Source organism: Oncorhynchus gorbuscha, linkage group LG01 (genome assembly GCF_021184085.1).
Source record: "Oncorhynchus gorbuscha isolate QuinsamMale2020 ecotype Even-year linkage group LG01, OgorEven_v1.0, whole genome shotgun sequence".
Lineage (NCBI taxonomy): Eukaryota > Metazoa > Chordata > Actinopteri > Salmoniformes > Salmonidae > Oncorhynchus > Oncorhynchus gorbuscha.
In genome coordinates this window covers 10,682,168-10,704,078 of record NC_060173.1, presented here as the reverse complement: position 1 = coordinate 10,704,078, position 21,911 = coordinate 10,682,168, and the positions used below count along the sequence as shown (strand labels likewise).

General features: G+C 42.1%; 2 protein-coding genes across 3 annotated transcripts; one reads left to right on the top strand and one right to left on the bottom strand.

Moving 5' to 3' along the window:
* Positions 1 to 4,556: 4,556 nt before the first annotated feature.
* On the bottom strand, positions 4,557 to 9,031 carry LOC124032617 (vesicle transport protein GOT1B-like). 2 transcript variants are annotated; one of them, XM_046344878.1, is made up of 6 exons: positions 8,792 to 9,031; positions 8,392 to 8,483; positions 6,318 to 6,496; positions 5,934 to 6,015; positions 5,596 to 5,658; positions 4,557 to 5,453 (listed from the first exon to the last, which is right to left on the bottom strand). In XM_046344878.1, the coding sequence occupies exons 1-5, from the start codon at positions 8,814 to 8,816 to the stop codon at positions 5,620 to 5,622; spliced, it is 417 nt and encodes a 138-aa protein (XP_046200834.1). In that variant the 5' UTR covers positions 8,817 to 9,031; the 3' UTR covers positions 4,557 to 5,453; positions 5,596 to 5,619. The 2 variants fall into 2 exon arrangements, with proteins under 2 accessions (XP_046200834.1, XP_046200833.1); XM_046344877.1 differs by having other exon boundaries at positions 4,557 to 5,658; positions 8,792 to 9,027.
* A 19-nt stretch (positions 9,032 to 9,050) lies between these two features.
* Positions 9,051 to 21,909, top strand: LOC124032600 (UDP-xylose and UDP-N-acetylglucosamine transporter). Its single transcript, XM_046344875.1, has 10 exons — positions 9,051 to 9,269; positions 9,492 to 9,605; positions 9,753 to 9,855; positions 10,001 to 10,050; positions 10,390 to 10,471; positions 10,737 to 10,797; positions 11,749 to 11,858; positions 12,564 to 12,639; positions 16,292 to 16,367; positions 20,360 to 21,909. The coding sequence occupies exons 1-10, from the start codon at positions 9,193 to 9,195 to the stop codon at positions 20,610 to 20,612; spliced, it is 1,002 nt and encodes a 333-aa protein (XP_046200831.1). The 5' UTR covers positions 9,051 to 9,192; the 3' UTR covers positions 20,613 to 21,909.
* Positions 21,910 to 21,911: the final 2 nt, after the last annotated feature.

The window sequence follows — 21,911 nt, the reverse complement described above, 5'->3', positions numbered from 1 at the left end:
GTGCGGCTGGCTTCCTGGTTAAGCGGGCAGGTTTTAAGACGCGCAGTTTGGCAGGTCATGTTTCGGAGGATGCGTGACTCGACCTTTGCCTCCCGAGCCCATTGGGGAGTTGCAGCGATGAGACAATATGGAAAAAGGGGGGTTATGACCTAATAATTTTAACTATATTTAAAAAAAAATATATATTTAAATGTCCAATAAACAGTTGAATCAATAACAAAGCGTTATCCCCACCACTGTTTTACTAAAAGCTGGGAGATGGGGCTAGAAATATGTAATTACTCTCAACTTCATAGTTCTTGCATCCATAGCATCCATGGTCTGATCATCCATTATATCAAATTACAGTTTTAATCATGTTTTGAGGCTATACAGTGTTTGTTTACAAACATTGGAGTAAAAAAAAGTGTATATTCTGGGTTCTGATTGGGTATGACAGTTGAACTAAACTCATGAGGCATATGTTATACTCTTCAAGAATCAATGAGAGTACAAGATCATGAATTTAAAGGGATTGGTCCTTTAAAGGCATGCATTAACACTTGTTAAACAATGACCTTTTATAAAGGGGTGTTTTCAGTTCTGCTTAGATTGAGCCCTAGGCATGGGGTGAAGTGTCACCGTACTGTTTTCTATTAGACAGATTATGCCTCTAGGTGCAACCTGGAAAAGGTTCAATAAAATACATAAAAAATCAGTACCTGGTTTGGTGCCAGGACAACCTCTCAATGTGAGCAAAGCAGAGGAGCTGATCGTGGACTATAGGAAAAGGAGGGCTGAACAGGCCCCCATTAACGTCGACTGGGCTGAAGTGGAGCGGGTCGAGATTTTCAAGTTCCTTGGTGTCCACATCACCAACAATCTATCATGGTCCAAACACACCAAGACAGTTGTGAAGAGGGCACGACAAAACCTTTTCCCACTCAGGGAGGAGGCTGAAAAGATTTGACATGGGTCCCCAGATCCTCAAAAGGTTCTACAGCTGCACCATCGAGAGTATCCTGACCGGTGCATCAGTGTAAAGGAGAATCATGCTCATGTACATTTACATTTAGAAACATTTACATTTAAGTCATTTAGCAGACGCTCTTATCCAGAGCGACTTGTAAAGTGTAAAGGACAGAGAATCATGCTCATGTAAAGTGTAAAGGAGAGAGAATCATGCTCATGTAAAGTGTAAAGGAGAGAGAATCATGTAAAGTGTAAAGGACAGAGAATCATGCTCATGTAAAGTGTAAAGGAGAGAGAATCATGCTCATGTAAAGTGTAAAGGAGAGAGAATCACGCTCATGTAAAGTGTAAAGGAGAGAGAATCATGCTCATGTAAAGTATAAAGGAGAGAGAATAATGCTCATGTAAAGTGTAAAGGAGAGAGAATCATGCTCATAAAGTAAAGAGAATCACGCTCATGTAAAGTATAAAGGAGAGAGAATCACGCTCATGTAAAGTATAAAGGAGAGAGAATCACGAAAAGTCACGCTCATGTAAAGTATAAAGGAGAGAGAATCATGCTCATGTAAAGTATAAAGGAGAGAGAATCATGCTCATGTAAAGTATAAAGGAGAGAGAATCACGCTCATGTAAAGTGTAAAGGAGAGAGAATCATTATATTGATAGGTGCTTGAATTGGACTATATTGCTATCCTGCCAGTGCATTTCGAAATGTAATGAGGACTTTTGAGTGTCAGAGAAATTGTATGGGAGTAAAAAGTACACATTGTCTTTAGGAATGTAGTGGAGTAAAAAGTACACATTGTCTTTAGGAATGTAGTGGAGTAAAAAGTACACATTGTCTTTAGGAATGTAGTGGAGTAAAAAGTACACATTGTCTTTAGGAATGTAGTGGAGTAAAAAGTACACATTGTCTTTAGGAATGTAGTGGAGTAAAAAGTACACATTGTCTTTAGGAATGTAGTGGAGTAAAAAGTACACATTGTCTTTAGGAATGTAGTGGAGTAAAAAGTACACATTGTCTTTAGGAATGTAGTGGAGTAAAAATTGCCAAAAATATAAATAGTAATGGAAGTACAGATACCCCCCCAAAAACGACTAAAGTAGTACTTCAAAGTATTTTTACTTAATTACTTTACACCACTGAATGTAATAACATATATACATACTAATTACACATTCACATAATGTAACAAATGCATAAATAGTATTATTGCCGAACAACTATTTGGCAACCATAGAAGTTACACAATCACTTTACTCGAGAAAAAGAAGAAGGATCTTTTGTCATGCGTGCCTTTTTAAGTAGAGCATGACCTGGGAAGTGCAGTTTCTCCGCTGAAATCAAGGATAAAAGATGTTACTGTATCTTATTTGCAACACCCATTCAATCTCAACCAAAATTACAGTTTTGAGCAGACTGTAGGCTGTGCCTAAAATGCTGTTACCTTGGGGCACGCACCGAGGAGACACCGATGTCACCAAGAGTAGTGTTGAGGTGTGAACACTTCGTTACAAGAAAATGTTTTTCTCTTTATATCATTCATTATTTTGTGAGGAAAATATTTGTAGGCTACTGTAAAAGCACCCTGACATACCAATATGGGTGCATACATTTGTTTGGGGGGGGGGGGACATGTCCCAACAAAACAGAATAAGAATACAATTGCTACTCTTTCAGCCACCAGTTGTCAATGAAAAGTACTATTATTCAAAATGCATTTTTAGCCGAGAAGAGAGCTCAGATTCTGATATAGTATATCAAAGCACATCAGTTTATTAGCTTCTTAACTGTCTTCCCTGGTCCATCATTCAGGGTAGTGGGTTCGATCCCCGGGACCACCCATACGTAGAATGTATGCACACATGACTGTAAGTCGCTTTGGATAAAAGCGTCTGCTAAATGGTATATATTATTATTTATATTATTCTTACCTGTCCCTGGTCCCTCATTAGCTTCTTAACTGTCCCTGGTCCCTCATTAGCTTCTTAACTGTCCCTGGTCCATCATTAGCTTCTTAACTGTCCCTGGTCCCTCATTAGCTTCTTACCTGTCCCTGGTCCCTCATTAGCTTCTTAACTGTCTTCCCTGGTCCCTCATTAGCTTCTTAACTGTCTTCACTGGTCCCTCATTAGCTTCTTAACTGTCTTCCCTGGTCCCTCATTAGCTTCTTAACTGTCTTCCCTGGTCCCTCATTAGCTTCTTAACTGTCTTCCCTGGTCCCCCATTAGCTTCTTAATAGTCTTCCCTGGTCCCTCATTAGCTTCTTAACTGTCTTCACTGGTCCATCATTAGCTTCTTAACTGTCCCTGGTCCCTCATTAGCTTCTTAACTGTCATAACCTCACATGGTCTCTCCTATCATTGCTATGCAGACGACACACAATTAATCTTCTCCTTTCCCCCTTCTGATGACCAGGTGGCGAATCGCATCTCTGCATGTCTGGCAGACATATCAGTGTGGATGACGGATCACCACCTCAAGCTGAACCTCGGCAAGACGGAGCTGCTCTTCCTCCCGGGGAAGGACTGCCCGTTCCATGATCTCGCCATCACGGTTGACAACTCCATTGTGTCCTCCTACCAGAGCGCTAAGAACCTTGGCGTGATCCTGGACAACACCCTGTCGTTCTCAACTAACATCAAGGCGTTGGCCCGTTCCTGTAGGTTCATGCTCTACAACATCCGCAGAGTACGACCCTGTCTCACACAGGAAGCGGCGCAGGTCCTAATCCAGGCACTTGTCATCTCCCGTCTGGTTTACTGCAACTCGCTGTTGGCTGGGCTCCCTGCCTGTGCCATTAAACCCCTACAACTCATCCAGAACGCCGCAGCCCGTCTGGTGTTCAACCTTCCCAAGTTCTCTCACGTCACCCCGCTCCTCCGCTCTCTCCACTGGCTTCCAGTTGAAGCTCGCATCCGCTACAAGACCATGGTGCTTGCCTACGGAGCTGTGAGGGGAACGGCACCTCAGTACCTCCAGGCTCTGATCAGGCCCTACACCCAAACAAGGGCACTGCGTTCATCCACCTCTGGCCTGCTCGCCTCCCTACCACTGAGGAAGTACAGTTCCCGCTCAGCCCAGTCAAAACTGTTCGCTGCTCTGGCCCCCCAATGGTGGAACAAACTCCCTCACGACGCCAGGACAGCGGAGTCAATCACCACCTTCCGGAGACACCTGAAACCCCACCTCTTTAAGGAATACCTAGGATAGGATAAGTAATCCTTCTCACCCCCCCCCTTTAAGATTTAGATGCACTATTGTAAAGTGACTGTTCCACTGGATGTCATAAGGTGAATGCACCAATTTGTAAGTCGCTCTGGATAAGAGCGTCTGCTAAATGACTTAAATGTAATGTAAATGTAAATGTTTCTAATTATACATTTTACGAATGAAAGGGGGGATACCAAGTCATTTGTACAACTGAATGCATTCAACTGTAATGTGTCTTCCGCATTTAACCCAACCCCTCTGAATCCGAGAGGTGCGGGGGGCTGCAAGAATCGACAATCCAATTTAAAAAGCAGAATTTCCGGTTATTTTAATCTACATTACTGTCATCTGAATTTCATGTGTCATTAAAACAAATTTGTCTGACAAACAGAATTTTTAAAACATACTTTATTTCAAGCATGTATTTACAAAAGATACTGTACATTGAGTAAAACATCTCTGACAACAAGGCTCTTAATACATTAAATAGAAAGAGACTTGTAAAGCCAAGCTGTGAGACCAGCAGTATCTGGGCTGTAGAGACACATTTGTAGTATTGGAGGCATTTGTTTTAGCTCGCGTAGTGTCCCGGGTAGGCGGAGATTTCCTGTAGGACCAATGGAATAGTCTAAAATTGGAAAATTCAGCTCACACGGTGCCCTGGACGCGCTAAAACAAATGTACCCGTTGTGCGCTCAGGGCTATATATCTACAACAGCTCCGGATACCATTCATGGACAGGTGTAGCAGGTGTGTATTCAGTGACGCTGAACATTCTGAACATTGCAGATAGAAATAGAATAAGCAGAGCTGACGTAATTCTCTGACAATCATATCCGTTCTACACTATACATTCCTATCTGAGCGTTCTGTAACGCTACAGCCTCCAGAATAGGCCCCAGGTGTAAAACAAGCTGTGTTCTCAACAGCCGTACAAAATCTTCAGAGGTAACCCAAAAGGTAACCCCAAAACTATTTTCTTTGTGACGCTACAGGCACAACATTCCAATCTAGAACATATCTATCAATGTAGAAGAAAGGTATCTGGAACAGATTCCAGACTCCTCCAAAGAGATGTCCATTCCAGTGATTGGTCCAGTCACATGTCAATCATCATCATCATCAGTTGATCAGGAACGGACAGTAAAACAAAAAAGGGCCCAATTCACCCATTGGGCTTCGAAATGAAGTAGTCCTTTAGTAACAATGTCCATCAATGGCAACCAGGTTACGAAGCCGTTTCCTTATTGTCAAAATAAACTTTACGAAGCCAGTCGTATTCATACACCTGCCCAAAAATAACATTATATTTCTTTGAACAGAAAGAGGTTTTTGATTCACAGCTTTGACCTTTAACTTGTGTTGACCAATAGTAGTTGATCAGTAGGGAACAAAGTCCCCATTATAAATAGAGAAAAGTGATGTAATACCCTCCAATCCAAAGGTTGTCACTGTTATACCATATTGTTGCTGTCGCTGACTTTGTCCACCAACTGAAGAAGACAGAATTTGATTATCAGTAAACCACAATCTTACCAATTCAGGGGCTGGTTTCTCGGTCACAGATTAAGCCTAGTCGTAGACTAAAAATCAAGCTCAACGGAGAATCTCCATTTAAGCACTTTTTAGTCAAGGACTAGGCTTGGCTAGGACTGTGCATCTGGAACCCCCCTGAGGACAGGCACAGTGATGAAAAAGACAAAAACAGCTGACTGACAATTCTATGAACTTTGCCACATTACACACAGAAAATAAACGTGATACTTACTCCACTAATCCCTGGGAGGTTGAGTATGGACCCGAGGACAGGCACCCTCCTGATGAAGCCTACTGCCACTGGGAAAAAGCCCCTGGAAAAGAGAAGAGTGGCATAGAGAGGTGAGAGACTGAGGAGGACTATCATTTAGGGTGAAATTCAAAAGTATATTTCTTGATTCATCACATCCTTGGTACATCACACCCCCACCTTCCCAAAATATCAGAGGGAAGCAAACGGGAGAGCACTGGAGGAGTATACGTCAGGTTGTTTCTCCTCCAAAGCTGTCATCGCTTCCCTCTGATATTTTGATTAGACAAGGAGAGAGGAAGCAAGGAAAAAAACTTGAGATTAGCCCATTTGTTTTGGACCAACTTTAATTTCAGACCAACTCACCTGAATAAGAGGAAAAATCCATAGATCTCCAGCACCACTCCAATGATGGGCCAGCCAATCAGAACCACGACCACGCCCCCCAGGAAGAAACTGGTGGCTTTAAATTTGTGTCTCTGGAAGAAGAATTTGAAGGTACGCTCCAAGCCGATGACAAAGGCTAGGCCTGCTACAAACAATATCTGACACACAAACACAGGGACAATAAATTAACAGAGGATTGGCAGTACTAGCCTGGCTGCATCCAAACTTCTTATAGGCACTTTAGTATTGACAGTGTAACAGTATAGCTTTAGTCCCTCTCCTCCCTGGGCTCGAACCAGGAACACATCGACAATTAGCGCGCGCTAACTAGCTAGCCATTTCACTTCGGTTACACGAGCCTCATCTCGGGAGTTGATAGGCTTGAAGTCACAAACAGCGCAATGCTTGACGCACAACGAAGAGCTGCTGGCAAAACGCACGAATGTGCTGTTTGAATGAATGTTTACGCGCCTGCTTCTGCCTACCACCGCTCAGTCAGATACTTGTATGCTCAGTCAGATTCTATGCAACGCAGGACACGCTAGATAATATCTAGTAATATCATCAACCATGTGTAGTTAACTAGTGATTATGATTGATTGTTTTTTATAAGATAAGTTTAATGCTAGCTAGCAACTTACCTTGGCTTACTGCATTCGCGTAACAGGCAGTTAGTATCCTTGTGGCGTGCAACGAGAGAGAGGTCGTTATTGCGTTGGACTAGTTAAGGTTGCAAGATTCGATCCCCCGAGCTGACAAGGTGAAAATCTGTCGTTCTGCCCCTGAACAAGGCAGTTAACCCACTGTTCCCAGGCCATCATTGAAAATAAGTATGTGTTCTTAACCGACTTGCCTGGTTAAATAAAGATTCAATAGAGGGAAAAAAAAGGATTTCCGATTGTTATGAAAACTTGAAATCGGCCCTAATTAAATCGGCCATTCCGGCCATTCCGATCAATCGGTCGACCTCTAATACAGACCCTTGCGACATGAGACTGTGTTTATCATGGTGAAACATGAGGTGATGGCGGCGGCTGAATGGCTCAACAATGGGCTTTAAGATCTCGTCAAGGTATCAGTGCATTCAAAATTGCCATTGATAAAAATGCAATTGTGTTCGTTGTCAGTAGCTTATGCCTGCCCATACCATAACCCCACCATGGGGCACTAGGTTCACAATGTTGACATCAACAAACCGCTCGCCCACACGACACCATGCACGTGGTCTGTGGGTGTGAGGCCAGTTGGACATACGGCCAAATTCTCTAAAAACAACTTTGGAGGTGGGTTATAGAGAAATTAACACTAACAACAGCTCTGGGGATATTCCTGCAGTCAGCATGCAAATTGCACCCGCGAGACATCTGTGGCATTGTGGTGTGTGACAAAACTGCACATTTTAGAGTGCACCTGTGTAATGATCATGCTGTTTAATCAGCTTCTTGATATGTCACAACTGTCAGGTGGACGGATTATCTTGACAAAATATAAATGTTCACGAACAGGGATATAAACAAAATGTTGCCAAATATTTGAGAGAAATAAGCTTTTTGTGCATATGGAACATTTCCAGGATCTTTTATTTCAGCTCAAGAAACATGGGACCAACACTTTACATTTTGAGTTAATATTTTTGTTTTGTGTTGCTACAGTTGTTTCACTTCAACAACGGTGAGGTAAAAGGTAGTGAAATCATTTTGGATGCAAAGCTAGTGCAATACAGTATGTCTTATCACTTAATTTAGCTATGCAAACTGCTGGAGATCACATACCAATAATACAAGCTAGACAGGTCCTGACACGGTGGTTTGATCAGAAACCCTGACAATCCTGCCGCTAAGGAAGTGTCGCCATGCATTACAACAGAGAATCATCAAAGGCCTCCACAACAATAGCTGAAAGTGTTTCTTCCAGAGAGGAAGGAGTATAGCAGCAGAAATGAGGCAGTCTTGTTACTTTACCATAAAGAAAGCTGGTGCACATACACACAGAGGGGAATCTATGGCATACGTCATAACATTATGATTATGTAGGCTTGTGCTGTATAACTCACATTTCCAATGGCAAGAAGAGCTTTGTCAAAAAACAAGACCATACCGAAGAAGAGGAAGAACACGCCGAAGCCTGTCAACCCCATCCCGATCTCTGTGGAGCCAAAATAGATGCTAATACATAGTTCATTTACGCTTTCCATTGACATTGGATTGACACCTCCATCTATATGGCACTCAGTCTGGAGACCAGGGAACTCATGAGCTAGCTACGAACTACAGTACAGATTCTTCTAACTAGCGATGCCGAGCTGCAATGATATGACTAGCATTGAAGCTCATAAAATAGGGCGATGGGCCCAACCGGTCCCATTCATTAAATTATAGCTAGCTAGAAGAAGTAGTTCACAAAGCGAAGAAACAAGCTTAAAACATTTCATTTATAAATTAAAATGGTCTTACTTTGTGAATCCGTTAGAGATATCATTTTGGCTGCAGTGTAGCAATTGTCCAATAAGTACTGCTCATTCAATAATCGCTAGTTAGCTTATAGCAGTCTCTGTTGTGTGTAGCTTGTTGACAGCAGAGGAGAAAAGCTGGAGCCACGTCTTCTGGATCGACGCATGTGCGCTCAAATGATACGTTCGCAGGAATCAGTTATGCGCAGTGCTGCGTAAAGACTATCTTTCTGGGAAATGTTGTTATCCTTGTGAAAACTACAATACCCATGCGTACCAATTTATTTATCTAGCTTTATCTCGGACAGGAATCAGTGTTTACACAATGTCCTCGTTAGAAATACTCTTGAACAAGTAACGTATATCATTTTCGACAAAAGTTTTTTTTTACCGATAACTGCAAACATGAACACCATTTTTGCAGTACTTCTTGTTTTTGTTGGGTGCTGCAGCAATGTTGTGTTTCTGGAACTACTTGTAAGGTCAGTTATGAACTGAACGAATGAACTATTGACTGCGTTAGACTAGGCTACTAGCTTCCATGGTTCAATTAGGTTCAATCTTTTCAGTATTTCTGCATTCTTTGGTTGTATAGCTAAGATGATGTTTCGCTTACATTACACTAATATATTATGTAGGCTAGCATATTTCCTACTAATTTATACGATTCATACACACTGTTAATGCATTCTGCCTTCTCCCAGAACGTTTCCAGGATGTGGCAACATTGTGACCTTTGCTCAATTTGCCTTCATTGCATTGGAAGGGTTCATCTTCGAGACGAACTTTGGAAGAAAGAAACCAGCTATTCCAATGAGGTAGTCTAACGTCCTAATGTCTAGTTATCAGTTTGTTGTCTGTCTGCGTGTCTGTCCGTCTGCCGGTCTGTCTGTCTGTATGTCTATTAAAAATGAGACGAGAAGCACAGTTTTCATTCAAACGTTGTGTTTATTTCTTCTTTATAGCAACTATGTGATCATGGTGACCATGTTCTTCACTGTCAGTGTGATCAACAACTATGCCCTCAACTTCAATATCGCTATGCCTCTGCACATGATCTTCAGATCTGTAAGTATATCAATTTCCTTAGTCCAAATCAATTTCCTTATAGCCTAACTTTAACTCAATGTCTGATGCCGCATACCACCTATTACCATCTAAAAATCTCTTATTGGTTGACTAAGTGTGTGCTTTGTGTGTTATATCTCCACAGGGATCATTAATAGCTAATATGATCCTGGGTATAATAATTCTGAAGAAAAGGTATACATCCCTGCCTAATATCTCTTGCCCTGGCAGTCTTTATACACCCCCCCCCCTCACATCACAACCCTTTATACTCGCTTAACATGTTAGAATGTAGATGTTGCTAAAATGACACCCTAGAACCTTTATTTTGATAGATTAATTCTTTGTATTTCAGTTGTATTAAGTGTTGTATCATGGGAATGTGTTGCTGCTTTTGTCACTATGTTGCATGCTCAGACTTCTGTTCATAATTATGTGCTTAACTATATTTTTTATAGATCTTATAGCTAATCTGGTTATCCAAACTCTGATAGGAAGGTTCTAAAACCAGGTGCTACATCTTTTCCCCTGCAGGTATTCAATGAGTAAATATCTCTCCATAGCGATGGTGTCTCTGGGTATCTTCATATGCACCATTATGTCCGCCAGACAAGTGGTGAGGTCCTCATTAACATGTTTCTGTTCAACCACACACACTTTTCTTCCATATAAAGTGCATTGTGGGTTGCAGCTTCACAGTTGTGTTGTAGTAGAGTTGTTAATCAGATTGTTACACAGTTGTGTTGTAGCAGAGTTGTTAATCAGATTGTTACACATCTACTCTACATGTTCATAGTGTACAGTGAGATCTTTAGCTCAACACAGAACAACATAATACATTACACTGTGCTATTTAGTGACCTCTGTTTTTCCTTGTGCAGAACACAGGGGCCGAGGGCTCAGAGGACCAAGATGTTTATGCCTTCCTGCACTGGCTGCTAGGTAAGTTTGCCATGGGTGTGTACTGTTGGGTGTGTACAGGATTGATTTGACTGAGTCATTACTCTCACTCAGCCCGAAGTCTTTGTTGACTTGCATTTTTGATATTGAGATCGTTACCTGAGCCCAGACAAGTTGGGACTATCTTTTAACCGAGAACTGGCCACTTATTGTTTCAGTTGTTGACAGTTTTTATTTTTTATTTAACCAGGCAAGTCAGTTAAGAACAAATTCTTATTTACAATGACGGCCGACCCCAGCCAAACCCGGACGATGCTGGGCCAATTGTGCGCCGCCCTATTGGACTCCCAATCAGCCTGGATTCGAACCAGGGACTGTAGTGATGCCTCTTGCACTGCAATGCAGTGCCTTAGCCCGCTGCGACACTTGGGCTGAAAAATGCTTGAGATACGCATGAACAACTCTAACAATCACACAAATAAACCACAAATCCATGTCAATGGGAAATTACTTGATTTGCATAAATTCTATTTGCGCCTACAGATCTCAAGTCAGAATTCCGCCCCTGGTGCATTACCTATCCAATTCCCTATTTAATGTTTACATACTAGCTGATCCCGAAGACTTCCAGGCATTGTGCTAATGCTTGATAGCATTGGTTCGTGAAACTACCTCAAACTTCCTTCATGCAGGGCACAGATATATAATGTGGTATCCACAAGTTCATCTGAGTCAAGCTAAACAAAACAAACTTCCTTCAGTGTTTGAAAAGAAATGGAACTCACTCAGCCCCAGTGTGTGTGTGTGTGTGTGTGTGTGTGTGTGTGTGTGTGTGTGTGTGTGTGTGTGTGTGTGTGTGTGTGTGTGTGTGTGTGTGTGTGTGTGTGTGTGTGTGTGTGTGTGTGTGTGTGTGTGTGTGTGTGTGTGTGTGTGTGTGTAGTATCTCAACCATGATCCACTTGATTCTCTGACCTAGCTTTGTTGTTATTCTAGGGATCGCCATGTTGACCTTTGCTCTGCTCATGTCTGCGAGAATGGGCATTTTCCAGGAGACCCTGTACAAGCAGTATGGCAAACACTCCAAGGAGGCTCTCTTCTACAACGTGAGTGTCAACCAGGGCTTAGACGATACCATCAACGCGATAATCTTTAGTAACGGGGCAAGCAAACAGAACACAAAGTGGAAAATATCCCTAATGTTGTCATCATTTATTTATTTTATCAAGCTATAGCACACAATATTAGTTACATACAGCAGGTTTTTAAAGGACCAAGAGTTTTGTCTGCTTTGTTTTTTCATTTTTTTTTGCCTTGGAAAAAATATCGCCGTAGTGGTATCATCACAACCCTTAGCGTCAACCCCAAACTCCTTTCTGCAATACATTTCATACCTAACAGATGCCGTACACTTCTTCAGGCAAAGTAACTAACAAAAGGGATTGTCGTGTATCCCCTGGCAAGGGAGATTAAAAAGCTTTGCTTCTCTTACCAAACATAATGCTCCACCATACAATAGCACACAGCCTAATCCTTAACATTTGCTGCAAACAGAGTTGCTTAATTGTCAGTGTTTTGTTGTGTATTGCTTGATTTGTACTGTACCTCTTATCTATGTATGTCTCTTCTCTGCACATTTAGTTTCCTCGAAGCAGATTACGTTAAGACCTGGACCAACAAAAAAAAAAAACATTTTAATGGAGATTCTCAATTGAGGATGTTTTCTAGTTGAGGACGAGGCTTCATCTATGTCTGGGAAATCTACCTATAATCTCTGACATTGTAATATGTTTTGTTTGTTGCTCTCTCAGCACTGCTTGCCTCTTCCTGGGTTCCTGCTTCTGTCCTCGGATATCTACAACCATGGTGTCCTCTTCAGTCAAAGCAGTGAGTTAAAACACAGTCAAATATTTGAATGAAACATGTCAAAGTAACCTCGTTGAGTAGAGTTACAAAGTTCCCAAGTTTAAAAAAACATTTTTTTTAGTTCCAGTTGGAGGATTCTATTCCTTTGTGATTAAAAAAAAAACTACAACTCAAATCGTCATTCAGTGTAGTGAAAGGACTTCAAACTTCAATAATCTACGGTTAAGTTTGTTGTTGTTGTCTTTGCTGATTGAAGTCATTTATGCTTTGTTGAATCTACACTGGACAAAAATATGAATGTAACGTGTAAAATATTGTTCCGACGTTTTATGAGCTGAAATAAAAGATTCCAGAATTTTTCCATACGCACAAAAACTTATTTTTCTCAAATTCTGTGCATGAAGTTGTTTACATCCCTCGTAGTGAGCATGTCTCCTCTGCCAAGATAATCCATCCACCTGACAGGTGTGGCATATCAAGAAGCTGATTAAACAGCATGATCATTACACAGGTGCACCTTGTGCTGGGGACAATAAAAGGAATGTCCAACAGAGCTGGTGCCAGATCATTTAATGTTCCTTTCTCTATCATAAGCCGCCTCCAATGGCTTTTAAGAGAAGTTGGCAGTACGTCCAACTGGGCTCACAACCGTAGACCACGTTTAACCACACCAGCCCAGGACTATCCACATCCGGCTTCTTCACCTGCGGGATCACCTGGACAGCTAATGTAACTGTGGGTTTGTACAACTGAAGAATTTCTGCACAAACTGTCAGAAACCATCTGAGGGAAACTCATCTGCGTGCTCGTCGTCCTCACCAGGGTCTTGACAAGACTGCAGTTAGACTTCAGTGGGCAAATGCTCACCTTCGATGGTCACTGGCATGCTGGAGAAGTGTGCTCTTCATGGATGAATCCCAGTTTCAACTGTACCGGGCAGATGATAGACAGCATGTATGGCGTCATTTGGTGCGAGCGGTTTGCTCCATGGTGGGGTTATGGTATGAGCAGGCATAAGCTACGGACAATGAACACGATTGCATTTTATCTATGGACAAATTTAATGTACAGAGATATCGTGATGAGATCCTGAGGCACATTGTCGTGCCATTCATCTGCGGCCATCACCTCACATCTCAGCATGATAATCCACGGTCCCATGTCGCAAGGATCTGTAAACAATTCCTGGAAGTAGAAAATGTCCCAGTTCTTCCATGGCCTGCATACTCACCAAACATGTCACCCATTTAGCATGTTTGGGATGCTCTGGATCAATGTGTACAACAGCGTATTCCAGTTCCCGCCAATATCCAGCAACTTCACACAGCCGTTGAAGAGGAGTGGGACAACATTCCACAGGCCACAATCAACAGCCTGATCAACTCTATGCGAAGGAGATGTATCACGCTGCATGAGGCAAATGAATGGTGGTCACACCAGATGCTGACTGGTTTTCTGATCCACGCCCCTACCTACTTTTTAAGGTAACTGTGACCAACAGATGCATATCTGTATTCCCAGTCATGTGAAATCCATAGATTAGGGCCTAATGAATTTATTTCAATTGACTGATTTCCTTATATGAACTGTAACTCAGTAAAACTGTTGAAATTGCTGCATATTGCATTTATATTTTTGTTCAGTGTGTGTGTGTACAGTACCAGTCAAACTTGGACACACCTATTATTTTCAAGGGTTTTTCTTTATTTGTACTATTTTCTACATTGTAGAATAATAGTGAAGAAATCAAAACTATGGAATAACACATATGGAATCATGTAGTAACCAAAAAACTGTTAAACAAATCAAAATATATTTTAGATTCTTCAAAGTAGCCGCCCTTTGCCTTGACAGCTTTGCACACTCTTGGTATTCTCTCAACCAGCTTCACCTGGAATGCTTTTCCAACAGTCTTGAAGGAGTTCCCACACATGCTGAGCACTTGTTGGCTGCTTTTCCTTGACTCTGCGGTCCAACTCATCACAAACCACCTCAATTGGGTTGAGGTCAGGTGATTGTGGTGGCCAGGTCATCTGATGCAGCACTCCATCACTCCTTATTGGTCAAATAGCCCTTACACAGCCTGTAGGTGTGTTGAGTCATTGTCCTGTTGAAAAAAAAATGATAGCGCAAACCAGATGGGATGGTGTATCGCTGCAGAATGTTGTGGTAGCCATGTTGGTTAAGTGTGCCTTGAAATCTAAATAGAACACAGCCAGTGTCACCAGAACACAGCCAGTGTCACCAGAAAAGCCCCATCACACCTCCTCCTCCATGCTTCACGGTGAGAACCACACATGCAGAGATCATCCGTTCACTTACTCTGCGTCTCACAAAGACATGGCGGTTGGAATTAAAAATCTTACATTTGGACTCATCAGACCAAAGCACAGCTATCTGCTGGTCTAATGTTCATTGCCTGTGTTTCTTGCCCAAAGCAAGTCACTTCTTATTGGTGTCCTTTTAGTAGTGGTTTCTGTGCAGTAATTCGACCATGAATGCCAGATTCACGCAGTCTCCTCTGAACAGTTGATGTTGACATGTGTCTGTTACTTGAACTCTGTGAAGCATTTATTTGGGCTGCAAATTATTATTATCCTTCTGTAGCTCAGTTGGTAGAGCATGGCGCTTGTAACGCCAGGGTAGTGGGTTCGATCCCCCGGGACCACCCATACGTAGAATGTATGCACACATGACTGTAAGTCGCTTTGGATAAAAGCGTCTGCTAAATGACATATATTATATATTATATTATTATCTATGCATAGTCACTTTAATGTAACCTACATGTACATATTACCTCAATTACAATTGCTAAATGGCATATTTTTTTTTTTTTTTTTTTTTTTTTTTTTTTTTTTTTATGAGGCAGGTAACTCTATAATGAACTTATCTTCTGCAGCAGAGGTAACTCTGGGTCTTCCTTTCCTGTGGCGGTCATCATGAGAGCCAGTTTCATCATAGTGCTTGATGATTTTTGCAACTGCACTTGAAGGAACTTTCAAAGTTCTTGAAATGTGTTGGATTGACTGAACTTCATGTCTTAAAGTAATGCTTATTTGAGCTATTCTTGCCATAATATGGACTTGGTATTTTACCAAATAGGGCAATATTCTGTATACCACCCCTACCTTGCCAAAATACAACTGATTGGCTCAAACGCATTAAGAAGGAAAGAAATTCCTCAAATTAACTTTTAACTTGGCACACCTGTTAATTGAAATACATTCCAGAAGTTCTTGATGATCCGATAAATGGTTGATTTATGTGCAATCTTGCAGGCAGCAATATCCTTGCCTGTGAAGCCCTTTTTGTGCAAAGCAATGATGACGGCATGTGTTTCCTTGAAGGTAACCATGGTTGACAGAGGAAGAACAATGATTCCAAGCACCACCCTCCTTTTGAAGCTTCCAGTCTGTTATTCGAACTCAATCAGCATGACAGAGTGATCTCCAGCCCTGTCCTCGTCAACACTCACACCTGTGTTAACGAGAGAATCACTGACATGATGTCAGCTGGTCCTTTTGTGGCAGGGCTGAAATGCAGTGGAAATGTTTTTGGGGGATTCAGTTCATTTGCATGGCAAACAGGAGTCTTTCTTGTAATATTATGTTGAGTTCTTGTCCTGTTGTCCTCTTGTTGTGCTGTACCCTAAATGTAATTTGTCTTCCAGCTCCTGTAGAGGTTCCTGTGATTGGCCAGGCTGTTCCAGTGATGTGGCTATACCTGCTGATTAATGTAATCACACAGTATCCTTGATCAATTCAAATTGTATTTGTCATATGCGCAGAAAACCGTGAAGAGTAACACAAAGTAACAATAACGAGGCTATGTACAGGGGGGTACAGGTTAGTCGAGGTAATTTGAACATTTTGGTCGAGGTAAAGTGACTATGCGTAGATGATTAACAGCGAGTACCAGCAATGTAAAATCAGAGGGGGGGGGGGGACAATGTAAATAGTCCAGGTGGCCATTTGATTAGTTGTTCAGCAGTCTTATTGCTTTGGGGTAGAAGCTGTTAAGGAGCCCTTTGGACCTAGACTTGCTGCTCCAGTACCACTTGCCGTGCAGTAGCAGAGAGAACAGTCTGACATTGACAATATTTTGGGCCTTCCTCTGACACAGTAGGTCCTGGTTTGCAGGAAGCTGGGCCCCAGTGATGAACTGGGCCATACGCACTACCAACTGTGGCGCCTTACGGTCGGATTCCAAGCAGTTGCCATACCATGCGGTGATGCAACCTGTCAGGATGCTCTCGATGGTGCAGCTGTAGAACTTTTTGAGGATCTGGGAACCCATGCCAAATCTTTTCAGTCTCCTGAGGGGGAAAAGGTGTTGTCGTGCCTTCTTCACGACTGTCTTGGTGTGTTTGGACCATGATAGTTTGTTGGTGATGTGGACACTAAGGAACTTGAAACTCTCGACCCGCTCCACTACAGCCCCGTCAATGTGAATGGGGCTGTGTTCGGCCCTCCTTTTCCTGATCAGCTCCTTTGTCTTGCTCACGTTGAGGGGGAGGTTGTTGATCTGGCACCACACTGCCAGGTCTCTGACCTCCCTATATTCTGTCTCATCGTTGTCGGTGATCAGGCTTGCCACTGTTGTGTCATCAGCAAACTTAATAAGGGTGTTGGAGTCGTGCTTGGCGACTCAGTTGTGGGTGAACAGGGAGTACAGGCGGTAGTCTTTAGGTAGGTTCCCTTTTGCTTTCTTGGGCATAGGGACTATGGTGGTCTTCTTCAAATATGTAGGTATTACAGAGTCGGTCAGGGAGCGGTTGAACATTTCAGTGAAGACACTTGCCAGTTGGTCCATGCATGCCCTGAGTACACGTCATGGTAATCCATCTGGCCTCGCTGCCTTGTGAATGTTGACAGATCTTGCCCACATCGGCTACGGAGAACGTGATCACACACTCGTCCGGAACAGCTGGTGCTCTCATGCATGCTTCAGTGTTGCTTGCCTCGAAGCGAGCATAAAAGTTATTTAGCTCATCTGGTAGGCTCGCGTCACTGGGCAGCTCATGGCTGGGTTTCCCTTTGTAGTCCGTAATAGCTTGCAAGCCCTCCCACATCCGACGAGCATCAGAGCCGGTGTAGTAGAATTCAGTGTTAGTCCTGTATTGACGCTTTGCCCTTTTGATGGTTCATCTGAGGGCATAGCAGGATTTCTTATAAACGTCCAGATTAGTCTCCTGCTCCTTGAAAGTGGCAGCTCTTTAGCTCGGTGCGGATGTTGCCTGTAATCAATGGCTTCTGGTTGGGATATGTACGTACGGTCTCTGTGGGGATGACGTTGTTGATGCACTTATTGATGAAGCCGGTGACGGAGGTGGTATACTGCTCAATGCCATTGGATGAATCCCGGAACATATTCCATTGAAACAGTCCTGTAGCATCCGCATCATCTGACAACTTCCGTATTGAGCGAGTCACTGGTACTTCCTGCCTTATTATTTGCTTGTAAGCATGAATCAAGAGGATATAATTATGGTCAGATTTGCCTAATTGAGGGAGAGCTTTGTATGTGTCTCTGTGTGTGGAGTAAAGGTGGTCTAGAGTTTTTTTTCTTCTCTGGTTGCACATGTGACATGCTGGTAGAAATGATGTAAAACAGATTTATGTTTGCCTGCATTAGTCCACAGCCACCAGTAGTGCCACTTCAGGATGAGCATTTTCTTGTTTGCTTATGACCTTATACAGCTGGTTGAGTGTGGTCTTTGTGCCAGCATCGATTTGTGGTGGTAAATAGATGGCTACGAAAAATATAGATAGACTCTCTTGGTAGATAGTGTGGTCTACAGTTTATCATTAGGTACTCTACCTCAGGCGGGCAATACCTTGAGACTTCATTAAAACTTCTTATGGCTTAGATCCCGCTAACAGGATCGATATGACAACAGCCAGTGAAAGTGCAGGGCGCCAAATTCAAAACAACAGAAATCTGTATAATTAACATTCCTCAACATTCCTCTGACATCAGATGACACTCATAGGACTTCATGTTACACAATACATGTACGTTCTGTTCGTTAAAGTTCATATTTATATCCAAAACTCTGTTTACATTGGCGCGTTTATGTCCAAATACCTCCTTTCTGTTTGCGTGTTTAGTACACAATCCAAACTCACGACGCGCGGGCAAGTCCATGCGAAAGTTCAGAAGAAAAGTCATATTACAGTTCGTAGAAACATGCCAAACGAATTATAGAATCATGCCAAACGAATTATAGAATCAATCTTTAGGATGTTTTTATCAGAAATCTTCAATAATGTTCCAACCGGAGAATTCCTTTGTCTGTAGAAATGCATTGGAATGCAAGCTAACTCTCACGTGGGCACGCATGAACAGCTCATGCCAGTCTGGCAGACCTCTGACTCATTCAGCTCCCATTCCACCCTTCTTCACAGTAGAAGCATCAAACAAAGTTCTAAAGACTGTTGACATCTTGTAGAAGCCTTAGGAAGTGCAATTTGACCCCATAGACACTATATTGGATAGGCAATGAGTTAAACTACAAACCTCAGATTTCCCACTTCCTGGTTGGATTTTTTTCTCAGGTTTTTGCCTGCCATATGAGTTATGTTATATGAAACGTCAGTGTTTTCTATCCAAATCTACTACTAATATGCATATATTAGCTACTGGGCCTGAGTAGCAGGCAGTTTACTCTGGGCACCTTATTCATCCAAGCTACTCAATACTGCCCCCAGCCATAAGATGTTTTAAATATTAGACATTGCGCAACAGCTGTTAATGACAAACAGACACACACCCACACCCCTCGTCTTACCAGATGTAACTGTTCTGTGCTGCCATTGCTAGGAAAACCCAGCCAAATAAATATTATCTGTGTCTTCGTTCAGCCACAACTCGGTGAAACATAAGATATTACAGTTTTTAATGTCCCGTTGGTAGGATAGTCTTGAACAGAGATCATCCAGTTTATTCTCCAGTGATGGCATGTTGGCCAATAGAACGGAGGGTAGATAACCCACTCGCCGACAAATTCTAACAAGGCACCGCGATCTCCACCCCCTCTATTTCCGTATCTTTTCTTCACGCGAATACCTAGGATTCGTAGAAGCAGTATATCCTTTGCGTCAGAATAATTAAAGAAAATATCTTCTTCCAGTTCAAAGTGATTAATCGCTGTTCTGATGTCCAGAAGCTCTTTTTGGTCATAAGAGGCGTTAGCAGCAACATTATGTACAAAATGAGTTATGAACAATGTGAAAAAACACACAAAATGGCACAGTTGGTTTGGAGCCTGTAAAACTGCAGCCATCCCCTCCGGTGTCATTCTTTTACAGTATTATTGCAATTGTTTTATTTGTTTTTAAAGTACACTTAAAGACAAAACATAATGGACAGTAACAAAACATTAAGGACAAAAACCTCAGAAAAGTGCCCTCACAGGGCTTCACTCACGTCACAAAACTCTTACTTGAAACACTTTCTGTGTAGTCAATGAACACAAATGGGAATAATTGGTGGGGAATTCATCCCACTGTAAACTAATTAGATTAGTGTAGAGATTGATTATATACAGATGTAAGAAAAGCACACTATTGCTCTCTGTATACTAGAAGACTATGAACATTCACCTTAAACATGTATGACTGTACATAGTACTCATGCGAGGATATAGAAGAGCCCCCCCCTCCCAAAAAAAAAGCATAACATTTTTATTAAACACATATCATCATCACCCTCTTGCAGTCCTTCACCTTCTCCTCAGATACGTGTGTATCCGCGGCGTGTTCATCCTGACCACAGAGTGTGCCTCTCTCACTGTGACCCTGGTGGTCACACTGAGGAAGTTCATCAGCCTCATCTTCTCCATCCTCTACTTCAAGAACCCCTTCACCGCCTGGCACTGGGTGGGTACTGCCGTTGTCTTCCTGGGCACCCTGATTTACACGGAGGTCTGGACTAGCGTCCGCATGGCACTGAGAGGAAAAGAAGAGCTGAAAGAGAAGAAGGCGGAGTGATACACAGCACTGACGTATCACTCAATGACTGATTTCACTTAATTCCTTGCATCCTCTCTCCTTGCCTCATTCTCAAAACACATTGGAGAACAAGGTCTAGGGAGGGACCTGAGACATTCTCTTCCAATATGACTGTAAAGTAGTAGAGGAGAGAGCATGCGAGGAAATGTCGAAAAGAGAAATTAAGATAGAGCCAATGTCACGAGAGGGCCTCTGGCAGCACTGTTGTGTGTGTGTGTGTGTGTGTACTGTATTTGTTGTAGGTGTGCTCCTCCCTTCTCTCTCTGCTGCAGTCGCAGTGGGACCACGTCTGTTTTTAATAGGATCATAATTATGTATTTTTTTTGTAAGGATTTTCCTATTTCCTTAGAAAAGATCGCTTCCCAATAGGCTTCCCGCTTAACCCATGTTTAAGGACATCACTTAACAGTGGAGGCTGCTGAGGGGAGGACGGCTCATAAGAATAGCTGGAATGGCGTGAATGAACAGGCATCAAACACATGGAAACCAGACCATTCCACTATTTCTGTTCCAGCCATTACCACGAGCCCGTTCTCCCCAATTAAGGTTACACCAACCCTCTGTGCTAGACAAACACTACAGTACCTATTGACCGAATAAGCAAAGGCAAGCTAAAAATAAAAATATAAACACATATAATAATTATAATAAAAAATACATATTTGTCCTCTGAAGACAAAGGGATTCATAAAAATTAAAATAAGGCAAGCTATTGTGAAACTGAAACCGTACTGTTTTGTTAATTTTGTTTGGTGAAAACTGTTATTTATTTAACTAAATATGAGGTTGGGGATATTCTGATCTGTGTGTTAATAGTGAGTTGACAAACCACTGCATCAACAGATATTGATGGGACACAGGTGGAAAGTGTTATGTTAATGTATGTGATACTTGTTCATGTTTTATTTTAGGAATATCTCATTAGGAAACTGTTTGTCCTAGCAAAGTAGTACTTGGCAGGACCAGTAACTTTGTCATGAAAAACATCAATGTGAAAAACCATGCCAATGCATTTTTAAAAAACAACATTTTCCTACATTCTAGAATCATTACACCATCCATTCTCTATCTACTGAAATTGCATTGTATTATATAGTTTCCATATATTACATTTCTCTGTACGTATATTAACATAACATGAGTCCCTGATAATGGGACATACTGTACTTCTTACGTCAGTTTCCGTGAAAATGAAGACCAATAGAAAGGGGTCTTGTTCAAGACGCCTTTTCTCAGCCAATAGAAATTACCAATAAACATTACTCAGAAGTGGGAAGG